Genomic DNA, 14,347 nt, shown 5'->3' with positions numbered 1-14,347 from the left:
TAACACTGCTTGAACTTGGCTACCAAGGATAATGCAGAATTGAGGTGAATGCTATTAGTACTACTAAAAACATTCCTTCCAGCATCATTATTTTAACTGCTTGTGGGCTAATGGCCACATGATACACAAAATACAGCAATTCTCCAAGAGTGTACTTAAAAGGGTGGCTCGAAGTCACTCGTGAATTTCTTTTAGTCTATAAAAACCAAAAGGCACCATAACCTTACCAAAACTGAAGCAGTCTAACCCTCAGGGTCACTAAAGAGCTTAACCAAGTGCAGGACAGGCTTTCAAACTTTACCCAATTATGTCCTGTCAATTGCTTCACAGCAATTTTAGGAACAATGCTCAAAATTATACCTGTAACAACCTCTGGGAAAACAGGAAATCCTAACCAAATTACTGAAATCACGTCAATGAGCAGCATATCCTAGAAGTACGCACCCAACAAGCTCCTGACAGCGTTAGCTTTTGCTGCACACGTACAGATAACCACTCTTCAAGCTTTGGCATCTTTGCTTCTCTTCCACCTTAGGATGATTTAACTGACCAAGCTATTTCAACTGGCTTTCCCCTACACACTGTTAGGTGCCAGAGGAAGCCCAAGACTTGCATCCCCCAGAGCACAACGAGACAACTCCGCAGGCAGTACCTGGTGTAACACTGTTTTACTCTCGCAGCGCCGCAGGACCAGTACCCGGTACTGGCAAGCTGCCGGACTGAGCCGCTGCAAACCAGCTAACACGAGATCACCACATTGCTCCCAAGTCTCAGATGGTCCCGGTGCAATTCTGACCACGTATGAATCTGTGCCTAAACTCGAATCACCTGATGATCCGAGGAGATGGCCCAGTTTTTCTGGTCCGTATCAAAAACCAGTAAGCCGTAACATACTATCGGGCAATTTCCTACCCCTAGTGATGAGGAAGATTTTACTCGTAACTGCTTTCCTTAAGTCTTGATGGGTTTCCTGCAGTAAATCTATCTAGGAGTGTCAGCAATCCTGAAAAAACTGCTTGAATTGGCCAGAACTGGGAAAAAAAATGCTGCATTTTCAAACTTTCTTAGGAGACGAGCAAGCACGGGCTGCAGCCTCCCGGGGAACAGGGTGGGAGGAGGCTCAGCAGCACCAGCAGCGCTGGCTTGCAGGGTTTCCACCTCCCTCCTGTGCCGCAGCACCCTGCCTCCTCCCAGCAGCCTGCCACCCCACCGCGGGGACAGCGGGCTGTCACCATACCTGCCGTGGCACGAAGAAAACTTCAGCAGAGCAATGCTCCTGCAAAGGGCACTGTGTTATGCAGTTACAGCCTAAAGCCACTTTAACACAAAGCCAACCTCAATCTGACTCTAGAAATCCAGTTCCTAAAAGCAAAAACATGTTAGAATAAGCAAATAAGTGTGTGAGTAATATCTGGCTTGATAAATGATGGCTTTCTCACAGGTGCAAGCATCAGCATAATTTTGTATTTGCACTACTTGATTTCTGGTATCTGCCATCTGTGCTGCACTATTTAATAATAAAACAGCTGACCCACAGCCTCAAAAGGAGAAAGTGTTATAGTGACGCTCAAAAAAAAAAAATACCCAGCCCAACAAATAACCGATAAAAATGGGATTTTACATGCTCTTCCAGTTTAATATTTAGAATTATTATCGGTCCTCCTCTATATTGCAAACTGTTCTTTAATAGCATTCACAAAATTCACGCGCAAAATTTGCACGTTACAAGAAAATATTTCTAAACCTCAAAATCAGACAACAATGAGTAAACTTTGAAAGCCTGGTAACTGGAGGGAATTATTCCTAAGTGAAAATTTTACTGATACCCGTTACTTGTGAAATATAAAACCAAATACAATAGCAAAAAAATACATGAAATTGTATTCAGTCTTCCAGATTTCGTCATTTAAGGTTGTGGTCTCCTGTCTCTGGTGGTACTTGGGTAGCACACAGAGTCAGGAACACACGGTAAGCACCACCTTCTGCATTACACTCATCTGGAAGTTTTCTCTTGTTGGCAGCTGTATCTGAAGGTCTTAAAGGCAGGATATTGCCTTTGAGTGACAATGACATTATTAATTGTCATTAATTGTTAATGACAGAGGTCAACACGGCTATTAAAGTTTAAAAACAAACATTCTCTGTTAAGACATTCAGTTCGATGTTGCAGTGCATTAATGAGCCAAGAGATTACTAAAAACTTGTTGAAAGCTGCTACAAAAAATGCCGTAAGCCATTAAGAACTAGGACAACAAGCAAATATTTTATTCTAATCAAATATCCAGTTGCAACTAAAAGCAAAAACCAAACCAACCAACCAAAAAAACCACCACCGCCGCCCCCCACACACTAAGAATATAAAACACCAATATTACAATGCAATCTGTTCTGTCAACTGAATTTTTGTGTAAGAGAATAGAACTTTTCCCTTTTAGAAGAGACGTGATTTTATGCATGGACGTAATCTGGTCCAAGGAACCACTTCAAACGCTAATACTGACATGTGAAACCTATCTTACACTGTTGGTTTAAGTGAAGATAGAATAAAATATAACTTTTAGATAAAGTACAGAAACAACACCTACCACAGTGTAGTAAAGAATTAAATGCAAGCTCAACAGTATAGAATTAATGCTACAATCATCAACAGTGAAATTAATTTCTTTGTGACAATTTCAGATTGTAAAGTAAGTGATGTGAAACAAACTAATTCAGATATATACTTCTTGCAAACCGTCAGGATATGTAAATCTATTTTCTTAACTAAATTAGCTTATCGTATATTGTTTGGTTTGATAACCCCATCTGAATACTAACTTATAGGTGAAACAGAAAAAGGGCGTTTTGCATTTTGAACTTTTGATACTTCCTCCATACACCATAACTTAAGCTATGGCATATGAAGTTAAGACAAAAATGCAAGCTATAAGCACAACGATGATAGATTCTGAAAAGGTGCACTGCATTAAAACTAACAAGTTGAGAGAATTTCTCCTATCTCATCCCATGGAAGTCATTCCAACTGTTTTCAATTATGGCATTACACCTTTAATCTGTTTACAATGTGTTTTGTTAAAATATATTATGCACCCACTGTAAGATGCCAAGCATGTCAATCACTCTCTGGGAAGGTAAAATGCAAGCCCATTGCTTTGCATCTCACACTTCAAGGAACTTATCTCATAAAGCAAGGCGAACGAACCCCCTATTCAGTCAAACCTATGAGTACGTTTACATGCAATATAATGCATATAAAAATACTCATTTTCCATTTATAATAGAAGACATTAATTTATTTTCTTCTAAAATAAACCCTTTTTTTTTTTAAAATCCACAAATGAATCAAAGCTATTCCGAATATGAAAGTTATCTTCATATAAACTAGCTCAATTAAACCCGCCAGCATTAGCTTCAGTGCTTCGACTGCTCCTTCTGATACAAGAGGATTCCATGGGAATTTTTAAACACAACAACTCTAAGTGCAGCATCTGAAGTTAAATTATGACTGACTAAGCTAACAAATTCTCATGCAATGACTAAGGCAAATGCCAAGCAAGATGCCTTTGGAAAAAAGACACCACAGGATTCCTCAAAATCCTAAAGAATAGCACGAAAAAGTCCATAGTCAAGCTAGAAAAATGTTCAGCAACCCTAAACCAAAGATGTCTCCAGAAGAGTGATTAAACCCTTCCACATTTGGTTTCCCAAATCTAGCAAGATTCTGGATCTCAATCTCCATGGTAACCTTAATCTTGTTTCAGTGCTTTCACCTATTGTAAAAGTACCACACATTTATAAGGTTGTATTTTTGACAACACACTAAATTATGTAAAGGTTCTACAAGTTACTTTAAAAGAAGTTTGCAGGAAAATGCTTCGACAAAATCTTCTGACGACCCCTTTGTAATATCATCCTCTCCATTACAAGAGAACAATACCAACATCTCCCTTCATGCCACTGGGTCTGCAATTGTCTCATAACAGAGGAAAACCTGAATTTAATCCATGGTGAACACACTTCTGCTACGCAAGGAGGACAGAGGCCTCTGGAAAGCAGGTTCCCAGAATCAATAATCCATTTCACCATGCTCAGTATCCAAATTTTATCCAAACTTTAGGAAAGTCCAGGAAAGGTTGTGTCATGGAGCCATATTAATACTTGCAATGAGCCAAATCTAATCTGCAGGCTTGACGTTACTTGCTCCAGTTGTTAAAATATATTTGATTTCACAAGAAGCTACGTTTTGAAAGAACTGAGCTGCAAAAGAACATCGGGTCTCAACTGAGAAAGCCCAGAATCAGTTAAAACATTAAGATTTTTTATTTTTTACACAAGAGAATAAGCTTACCCAAACTTACCCACTGGAAGAATTATTACTATACGGCTATGAGCCCTTTATCATCTGTTGAGCAACTAGGAGAAAAAATGAACAGGAAAGCAATCGGAGAAGAAACAGGGAAAGCATTCACTGCAAAAAAAATCTAAGTTTTCTCACATTCTGTGCAGACCTTCATTAAAAGGCATGACTGTGCACAATCAGACTTGTACCTGCAATTAAGAGCAAAAGAAGATACTTTTTGACATAAAGCATACTTTAGTTTCAGCACTCCTTACCACAGGAAGAGGTGGTTGATAAAACCGCTTCAAATGTGAATGGTCAAATCAATGGAAGATAAGTCTACGACAGGTCTTTGCAGGTAGACTGCCACTTCTTTTTCACAAGTCCCTGAGCTGCCTAAGACTGAAGGCTGCACATCCATTCCAGGGAAAAATGTTGCCCTGTTCTTATATTCTCCATTAGGCATCCTCAATGGATTGGACCAGACTGGTCAAACCCTGCAGGGGCAATGTCTTGCATTCTCATACATGAGAAATCAAAGAAATTCACATTGAATGGGTCCCAAGTTTACTGTCATTTTTCCCCTTATTTGAGGGCATTAGGTTCAAAAGTATATGAAGACTTCAAATTACCAATTTCCACCATTATCACTCTATCCAAGTAAAAATACATGGACCCCTGTCCTTAAAATGATCTGAGTACAGAGACAGCTTAATTAGCTTTGCAACGCTGGCCACAAATAAGCTCTGTAATTATTTTGTGGGCACAGTATGCCCCTTCTTGGCAATTCAAGTTACAGTACTATGTTTGCTTCAAGCCAAGTCTTAAACTGTCATTTTATACAAGTCCAATAAAATATGCAATTTCTTGGATTTTTGACCTGGTTATCTCATCCTAAGTGCAGCAGAATTCAAAGAATGAGCATTCATGGCTATACTGTGTTCCACTTGCCTACTTATCACAGCAAGGTTGTGATGACTCATGGCAAAGCCGCCCATAAAAGTGGCATTTTTTTAGTAAAGAGGAAGTGTTAGATAGCTTGAATAAAATCTAAGGAACCGCTCTTTTGTTCTCAGAACAATAGACCCTTGCAGCAGCCATATGATTTTAGAAGCAATTGTGTAGATAAGCAACATGCAACTTTTCCATTTCAAATAGCATATAAATACCGACTGTCTAGAACAGTATTCCCTAGTGAAAAAAGGCAAATTAGGAGAAAGCTTTTCATTTTTTAGCTAGAATAAGGCTCTGAAATAAAAATATCTGCTAAACTATTTGCTGCTACTTGTTGCCACTTGTCAGAAGTCTTCAAAATTTAAGATGAGTTTAGAAGCCTTTACTTAGTTTACTTTACCTTCAGATAAAGAAAATTCTTCTAAAATTTGAATTAGCCAAAACAACAAGTCACAAGAATACCAAATCAGTAAGTGCCATAAAAAAAGAGTTCATCAAAAGGCATAAAATGTTTTTTCACATCTTTTTCAGACAGCTTCCTAGTGTTTTTTCTATCCTAGCAAGTGAAGAACTATTTCCTAGCACAATTTGAAAAAAATAAAAATCTCCAACTAAAGGAGTTCTTTCTACCTTGTTTTAATACTGAAAAAATTCCCAACCCTGTAAAACTGTGTGCAAGGCATCACTGTACTCAACCTGAAGACAATGCCACTTCACAAGAACAAACTCTGTCAAAAGTAAGGAGAAAAACAGGCTTCAACCTTTACACAAAAAATTATTCTTGCAGTAATAGTCACAGAATATCCTGACTTGGAAGGGACCCACATGGATCATTGAGCCCAACTCCTGGCCCCACACAGGATCATCCAAAAATCTGACCCTACATCTGAAAGCGCCGTCCAAACACTTCTTCAACTCTGACAGGCTCGGTGCTGTGACCACTGCCCTGGGGAGCCTGTCCCAGTGCCCGACTGCCCTCTGGGTGCAGAACCTTTCCCTAACACCCAGCCTGACCCTCCCCTGTCCCAGCTCCATGCCGTTCCCTCGGGTCCTGTCGCTGTCCCCAGAGAGCAGAGCTCAGCGCCTGCCCCTCCGCTCCCCTCGTGAGGGAGCTGCGGTCCGCCATGAGGCCTCCCCTCAGCCACCTGCTCTGCTCTGAACAAACCAAGGGACCTCAGCCGATCCTCACACGTCTTCCCCTCTAGACCCTTCTGCATCTTCGTAGCCCTCCTTTGGACACACTAATAGTTTTACGTCCTTCTTATGCTGTGGCACCTAAAATCACACAGAATACTCGAGTCATAGAATCATTAAAGTTGGAAAAGACCTCCAAGATTATCTGGTCCAACCACCCTTATTCTACTCAAAATTTGAGGAAGGTTTCAGTATGTTCTTCTGCTTTGAATGCAAACGTGTAACTCAGTAACAACTCCTTGGAAAGCAGTAACTTTTACAGTGTCTGAATTCGTCACTTTAATAAAGTTACACGAAGTAAAAAATCGACCACCACCTAATCACTTCAATACAATGGCAAATTCCCACCAAGTTGTAGCCTTTCCCAAAGAGCAGTATTTAAGGAGGCCACACACAATGAGCTTCCCTCAGAGCTACTCTCTCTCAGGTTGAACAGCTCTACAGGATACATGAAGCATGTATTGATCAGGGATTTGTATGTATAGATGATATATTGGAGGAAAAAAAAAAAACACAACAAAATCAACCTAACTCAATTTCTACAGACTTGTATCTAAAACCTGTAGTACATTATATAAAGTTTTACCTGCTCTGAGTAAAGACGCACAAGAAACTGAAGATGAAAAGACAGGGAATAATTTAAATTGCAAAAAACCGCATAATGTTTAGACAGCTCTACTACAAAAAACACAGTGCAATTTTTCAATTACTGTTGCAAACAGACTTTGTGTGCTAGGTTTTAGTCTTTTTATTGCCAGTTGCATTTTCTGAATATAAAAGTGATTGTTGACTCATCTGCCCCAAATTTCCTCTACGTTTTTTTCCCCCACATTTTGATATACTCTATTTCAATGTAAGCGTCAAGTTAGAAAGACTGAAAAATGTTTCAAAATCTAGAATGCTGGAAGTTTTTTCCACCAGGTGTTCGTAACACTGGATCCAGGTTTTGAACATGATCCTTTATTAGCTTACTCATTGAAAATTCTGAGAAAACTTGTTTTTGTCTGTCAGTAGTAAGTGTTATCCAAATAACAACACAATCAATATATTTATTGTGCCTTCATACACAGAACACCATCTTTTGTAAAACTCCAGTTGAAAAAGTATTTTAAAAAGAGTGTGATTAATTTTAGTTGGAAAACATTTTCAAAGCTGCAAAATTGGTGGGACAGGATCAAGAAAAGACAACCACCTTTGCAGATGTTCTCAACTGCTGTGAGCCACATGAGACACCAAAAGAACAAGTAATACATAAAATAAATACATTTAAACTGTACATAGTGATCAAAGGTGTACAAGACAACATCAATATCACCACCACATATTTATTTTGATCGACTTTTTAAAAAGTTGTTACAATAGCATGTAATATTTTAAGATTTCATAAGCATAAACTCAAAGTTGTAATGGTCAACAGTGAAGCTACACAGAAAAAAAAATCCCTTAACAATGATTTGGAAATGAAACTTCGAAAAGCTTTTGCAAAAATCACTCTTCCATTTCCTGTTGGTACGTCATCACTCTTCTCTGCCAACTACAGCAGCTTCTATGCCCCATTTTGTTCACTTCTCCCACAAGCTTTCAGGATTTCTCATTCCTGGTGACTGGAACACCCACCTTCCTTCTCTTGAAGTCCCATCCTAAGATCCACTTCTGCAACGTTGCCTACAGAAAGAGTAGGCAACTAAAACACTCATTCACCATGTCAACAACGTGCCAAGCATCAGCTTTCACTGTGTAGACCATGCGGCATGGTCTCTCGCTTTACCCTTCTCACCACATCTTAATGATTTCTCCCTAAATGTATCAAATCTAGAGGTGGGAATTTAATATCTGAGAATCACTTTGGAGTACTGGTTGCACCTTGAGGTAACGTGCAGAAAGGGAAGTACGCTCAGCATTACAAATATTCCACTGTATGTCTGCGTGCATCTGTGGTACATGCACATACGTAATTGAAATAAGTGTAAAGAAAATTAAGTTAAATAGGCTACTCTTTTCTATGTGTGTCAATCATTTGCTAGCTCACCTGAGGTTTCTCAAACTCAGAGTAACTTACGAAACAGAATTGGAAAGCTTCATTTAAGCATTTTTTGCACCACTCATCTTTAAATAAAAAAAAAAAACCTTGGCTCTAGACCGATTTCATCCTATCCTTGAAAAGCTAGAATAATTTAAACTAAACATTTTCTATAGGCTGTTTATAAAATTTACACAGGTCAAGGTCTATCAGGACTACGTTCACTTTGCTATTAAACCATACATATTTCTGGACAGCCATGGAAGCAGACTTAAAGCAATGACACCCTTTTAAAAATCTGATGGGAAAGCTTTTTTTTTTTTTTTTTTTTTTAGTTATAAAAGAAAATCCAACATTTACGCTGCTTACAGAGATCAAATGCACGCCTACCTGGCCATGGTATTACTGACCTTCAGGTGACATGAACTTTAAGTCATGCTTTCAGTCTTTTTCTCCCATATATTCCCACAAGCCGCTCCACATAAAACGGAAATACTTCACTGGCTTATTTATTTGCTCTAATAATAAATAGTTTAAGTAGTGCCAATGAAGTTCTAACATACAATAACGCATTACCAAGGGAAAAAATGTTTAAGAACAACTGTTTTTGTAACTTTGTACCACTATGAGGTGAGAAATGCCTAACTTAGACTACCTGAGCAGACAAACAAGCTGCACAAGGCATTGTCAGAAACAGCAAAGAGTTGAAAATGAAAAATGCAAAAAAAAGAACAAAAACACTTTAGATAACATGTAAACACTAAATATAAACAATGATCCGATTTAAGTTACAAATACAATTCTTAAAGATGAAAAAACTAAAACCTGGCAAGACTATGACTGACGCTTTATATGTGTAACACACTAAAATTAAATCCCTTGCCACTGAAAACAGTCATTCACAACTTAAAACTCGATGAAGCACTTCCTCGCATACATTTCACGTGCTTTAAACTACCCCGCTATTAAAAGGTGAAAAACAATCTTATTCGACTTACATCTTTTTCTGACCGATGTGGGAACATCGATGATTGGCTGTAGTACATGTTTTCATCATGGTAGTCACCATCAACCCCCTCTACAAACTTCTTCCTTGAAGCACCAAACATGCTGTTTGTCACCTAAAGAATAAGAAAAAAAGATTCTATGTTACATATGGTTTGGTTTGCCACGTACTTGAATATTATAGATTTTGAATACACGTATGTAAGGATTATTTAAAAATCGCTTTCAGAAATTTTAAAATTCCTCTAAAAATCTTTTCTGTATACTGCCAGTGTAATGGCTAGTCCATCTAGGATTTTCATCTGACAGAAACATCTATTTCAGAAGGGACTGGGGTGGGAAGAGGGGACGGGGTTTGGTTTTGGAAGGGGTGTTGGTTTGCCCCATGGCCTTTCACTCAGGTTTACTGAAAGTTACAGAATGTCAGATAACATGCCAGCAAGAAGAAAATTGAAGAACGTTCTTTAGAGCTCAGTCACCTTTAAAAAACCAGCAAAATAAAAGTAATAAAAAGGACAAAAAAAAGAATCCATGAAATCACTGCCATGTCTCAACACCACAACTTTGTAGAGGACAAAACAAAAAAAAACCTATTTGACCCTGCCGTCAGATCTATGATGAAGTAAGAGCGAGTTGAGCTTAACCACACTTAACAGTGACATCAAGATTGGCAAAATTACTGCATCCATCCATATAGAAAAATACACTAGATGTTATTTTGCCCTTACTCCCAGAGGCACACACACACAGCTGCTAAGTCACGAACTTGAAACTGAAGAAACAGCAACCATGCAGCTGTTCACAGAGCCATAATTCATGAGAAAATTTCATCCCACAGTAAGGTCATACAATGTCGCTACAGGATCTGCTACATAACAGTGCATATTTATGCACCTGACTTTTTATTTACGTAAAAACACGCACTGCTGTCAGATTGCTAATCCGCCTGGCTACAAAACACTAAGAGCACCGTGCAGATGTTCAAAGCACCTAAACGACACATACTGGCCAGCACCGTGTGGCTGGCCCCATTTCTTGTAGGGTACAGAAGACTGGAGAGAGTGCAACAAACAGGAGGCAATCAAACACTGTGCACCTTCACGTGGATCTTTAACATCTTGCGAAATAAGAAAGGCAAATTGCAGTTAGCTTACGAAATGCTCTGAGCCATAAGATTTACTATCACTACTGACAGCATCTGCTAAACTTGAAAAACACAAGACCTTAAAAGTGTCCTTTTGCACCACCTTGGCCTCACGCTTGACATTGACCGAATTTCAAAACATTTTTTCTGGTCAGCTGCAACAGGAGTTACTTTTCAGCTCAAAATCCTCTTATCCTTACTGCCACAAATTTACTCCGCTATTCCTCGCAGAGCGTGGCTTATTCAAATTTCACTGACTAAGATTTCTAGGCAGTGTTTGGTAACACGAGCGCTCCTACACTGTTAACAACTTATCCTCGTGATTTCAAAGTCACAGCACTTTTGAGTAAGCGTAGAGCGAACACTTTGGATGAATGCAATATGGGTGTGATCACAGAAATTCTCTAAATTTTCAGCTAAACAAAAGCCTATTCCGCTATTCCTACACGAGATTTTCAGTTATTTAGACTACTGATGTCTCAAAAAAAATATATATATAAACTATTAAACACATAGAAAGGCACATAGAGGTACTGTGCATCTCCTCCAGATTAAACTTGCACATTTCTGTAAACACCATAAAATACAAATGTGAAGTCCCAGACTGCTTGAATGTATCCAGCTGACTTTCACACTTATAGGGAAGCTTTCATTACACTATAAGCATATCCCACTATGCTAATCCCCTTACAATGCAATTATCACCTACCAGCTGGAATGGAGCATTTAACAGGCTAAGGGGATTATCTTGTCCTTTGCTCTGCCTGGGTAAAGTGCGGAGAGAAGAGTGGCTGGCTTTCACCACCGTAAAAACGATAATGAAGTGTTTTGGTGAAGCTATCCCCTAGCAATGAGGAGAAGCTCAGCTTATCAGCCAACTACAGCTTTTGAAAAGGTAAAAATGCGGTTTTGCACAAGTCCCTAAGAATTTTACAGTACTCTTAACAATACCTGGGATAAGAGGAGACTATTTATTTATCTATTTTGCCAAGTAGCCTTCTCTTGTAATACATCCTTTCATCATCATCATAAAAAATGTACTTCTATTTTTGTGATAGTATTTTAAAACTTGTGACTGAAAGCAAGTCACTGAGGCATACACCCTAAGGTATAACCAAAATGCCTCATTTTCCCCCTGTACAGCTTTTGGTCTCATTTCTGCAGAGGTTTGCACATGGCTGGCTACACACACACACACAGTAAAGATTTCTGAGTCAGTGGGATAAGGTCAGGGCTTTGAGTCTCAAAATATGCTTAAAGCTGCCACAAGAAAGCTGGTATGCCAGCAGATGAAGTCTACACATTGAAAAGCTGGAAGATATTGTAACGCTCTGCCCCAAAATAAAGACGTCTGAAAGATTATGTTCCATGCTGATAATTGTATAAGAAAGTGGCCCAAAAACTAATCAAGATTATGCCCAGAAGACTGATGGAACACACTGACATTAATACGGAGTCTTCCGCGTGCATGGGTATTAGAAGAGAAGAAAGCTTTTAATAGATAGATTAAATACTGCTGGTTTTATTGGCAACCCCTGCTTCTACTAACCCGAGCACACTGCTGAATCGAGGAGAACAGAGCAATGTTATCAGGATGCGTCTGAGGGGACGGGGGAAGCCCAAAGGCGCCCTGCCTGCAACACCACGCTGCAGCCAGCTGCTCTTGAGTCCTTCAAAAAACCGGGTAAGATCCCTAACTTTTGGGGGGCACCAGCACGTCTTCGCAGCGGCCTTTTTGTAAGCGATCACGTCGTTCGAGGCTGCCAGGTGCGGTGGCCGCGCACAGCCCTCCAGCAGCACCCCAGGATCCCAGGCTGATGCTGCAGCTGCCAAACGCACCCCACTTAACTGGGGCTTGCTGGTAGGCGAGGGCTAACAGCCCATCCATCTGCCTCCCAGGAGCAGCTGGTGACAGCAAATGGCTGCCAAACTGGGTAAGAGCACCTCTCCCCGTGCAGGCGTTTATAGCGTTACGGGGGGTTTAGGCAACGACGGCGGCAGCGTTGCCAAACCAGCAGGCGGCATCTCCCTGCCCACACTGCCTTACTCCAGCACTCGTTCCCGTCTTCATTAATCCGTCATGCTCCAAGCGTGTCTGCAGATACTGAGGAAAGGCTCCTACAGCACTGTTCCTAAGAAGGTCTGATAACAAATGGGGCAGATGCCCAGCTGGAACTTGGCTGCTTCCTTCTGCTGACAAGAAGCCACCAGGCAGCCTCCTCGTGTACCAAGACCACCGCTTCTTTTTATTACAGATCAACAGATCAGCATCCAATCAGCTACAAAAGAAAACACCAGCAAAGTTCATGCAGCACTTTAAAACACGTTTTAGATCATTTTGAAAGCAACAGTGATGTCAGTTTAGGTACCTTCCCAGGGTCTAGAAGGATGAGGTGAGCCAGCAGTCAGCTCTCACCCAGCAGTCAGTCCTCCATTCACACACACGTACATACACGCACTCGTATTTATGCCAACACCACCTTACAGAAGTGGTGCTCCAGCTGCACGGCATTTTTATTAAGTAAAGAACTCCTGTCTACTTGGCTTAATTTCATCTCTCTTACAATCTTGCGACAAAACTACTTTTCCTATTCTACTCCGGGAACCTGTCCTCCATCGCACAGAACACACGTGCAGAGCGACCACTCACTAGGAGAAAAAAAAAAAAAAAAAAAGGTAAAAATGGTACACTGCCATCAATTTGTCCTCCACTATATTATTCATAGCTTCGAGTCAATGCTAACCGAGCAAAATGCAGACCCAAGCCCGACAAGACCTTTAAATACTCCTGTTGACCATTTCCTACCACTAACTATTAGGGGTGAACTAAAAGCATCTAATGAGAAGTTTGCTGCTGTCATTGACCTTTACCCTTCAGACGAGCACATAACACACGACAACTAACAACGCTTCATTCTATGCTACTCTGACAGCGTACAGAAGTAAAAAAAATAAAATCAGATGTCAAGAAACACTCTAGTATAGCGTGCTTCAGCACACACGAAAACTTGTTTGTTAGCAACAACTTCAACTACATTATTGGCACAGAATTTGTCCAAGGAAAAATTACTTAAAACTTTTTCTTAAGCTGCAAAAAGATCTTATTTACAATCATTTTTAAAAAGGTGCTATGATTGCATATGGCATTACTTTAGCAGCTTGAAGGAAATATATTATCATTTTAAAATCCAAAAACTAATTATACCGCTGCTTCGCAGTATTACTATAGGTAGTGCCCAAGGACAGCTCACTCACGACATTAACACAGGAAAGTCAAAACTAAGAGGATACTATAAAATCCCCCTGGAGAATGAATATTTTTAATTTTGCACAGAGCAGGAAAAATTGATCATTGAGTTAAAACTGATTAAACTCCTCATTATCATTATAAGAACTGAAAACTTTAAAATAATACAAGTTTTAAAAATAAACTTTAGGAGTTTGGGCAGTCTGTACTGCTCCTAATTGCCAAGGTTATTGTCAACATGCACACCACCATCGTGCCAGAGAGCAACTACAAGTTACAGTCTCTGTGCGATGTTCGGCAGCTTCCACCACCCTCCAGCCTAGGGCTTCTGATGTTGCTGTTTAGCTCTTGGGAAGCCAAGTCAGTAGTTTCCTCTATTTTTACTTCCTGTTACAAATCAACGTTTTCACGTAAGGTAACGTACTTGCATATCTGAAGTAGCTA

The 14,347-nt window shown here is 39.8% G+C and overlaps 1 protein-coding gene across 4 annotated transcripts in view; it reads right to left on the bottom strand.

The window, feature by feature from the left end:
- The window catches only part of CNOT2 (CCR4-NOT transcription complex subunit 2), a 92,520-nt gene that overhangs the window by 29,590 nt on the left and 48,583 nt on the right, over positions 1-14,347 (bottom strand). For 2 of the 4 annotated variants that reach the window (XM_050711788.1, XM_035543941.2), the window contains exons 3-4: positions 9,506-9,628; positions 8,105-8,152 (exon numbers count right to left, since the gene is read on the bottom strand). In XM_050711788.1, coding sequence (XP_050567745.1) covers positions 8,105-8,152; positions 9,506-9,616 — 159 coding nt within the window. In that variant the 5' untranslated portion in view covers positions 9,617-9,628. The remainder of the gene's footprint in view (positions 1-8,104; positions 8,153-9,505; positions 9,629-14,347) is intronic. The other 2 variants (XM_035543942.2, XM_035543943.2) reach the window with 1 other exon arrangement.

The sequence above is a fragment of the Cygnus atratus genome, chromosome 1, assembly GCF_013377495.2.
Source record: "Cygnus atratus isolate AKBS03 ecotype Queensland, Australia chromosome 1, CAtr_DNAZoo_HiC_assembly, whole genome shotgun sequence".
In the NCBI taxonomy this organism is placed as follows: domain Eukaryota; kingdom Metazoa; phylum Chordata; class Aves; order Anseriformes; family Anatidae; genus Cygnus; species Cygnus atratus.
The sequence above is the reverse complement of the archived record's forward strand: the minus strand, read 5'-3'. Positions and strand labels throughout refer to the sequence as shown.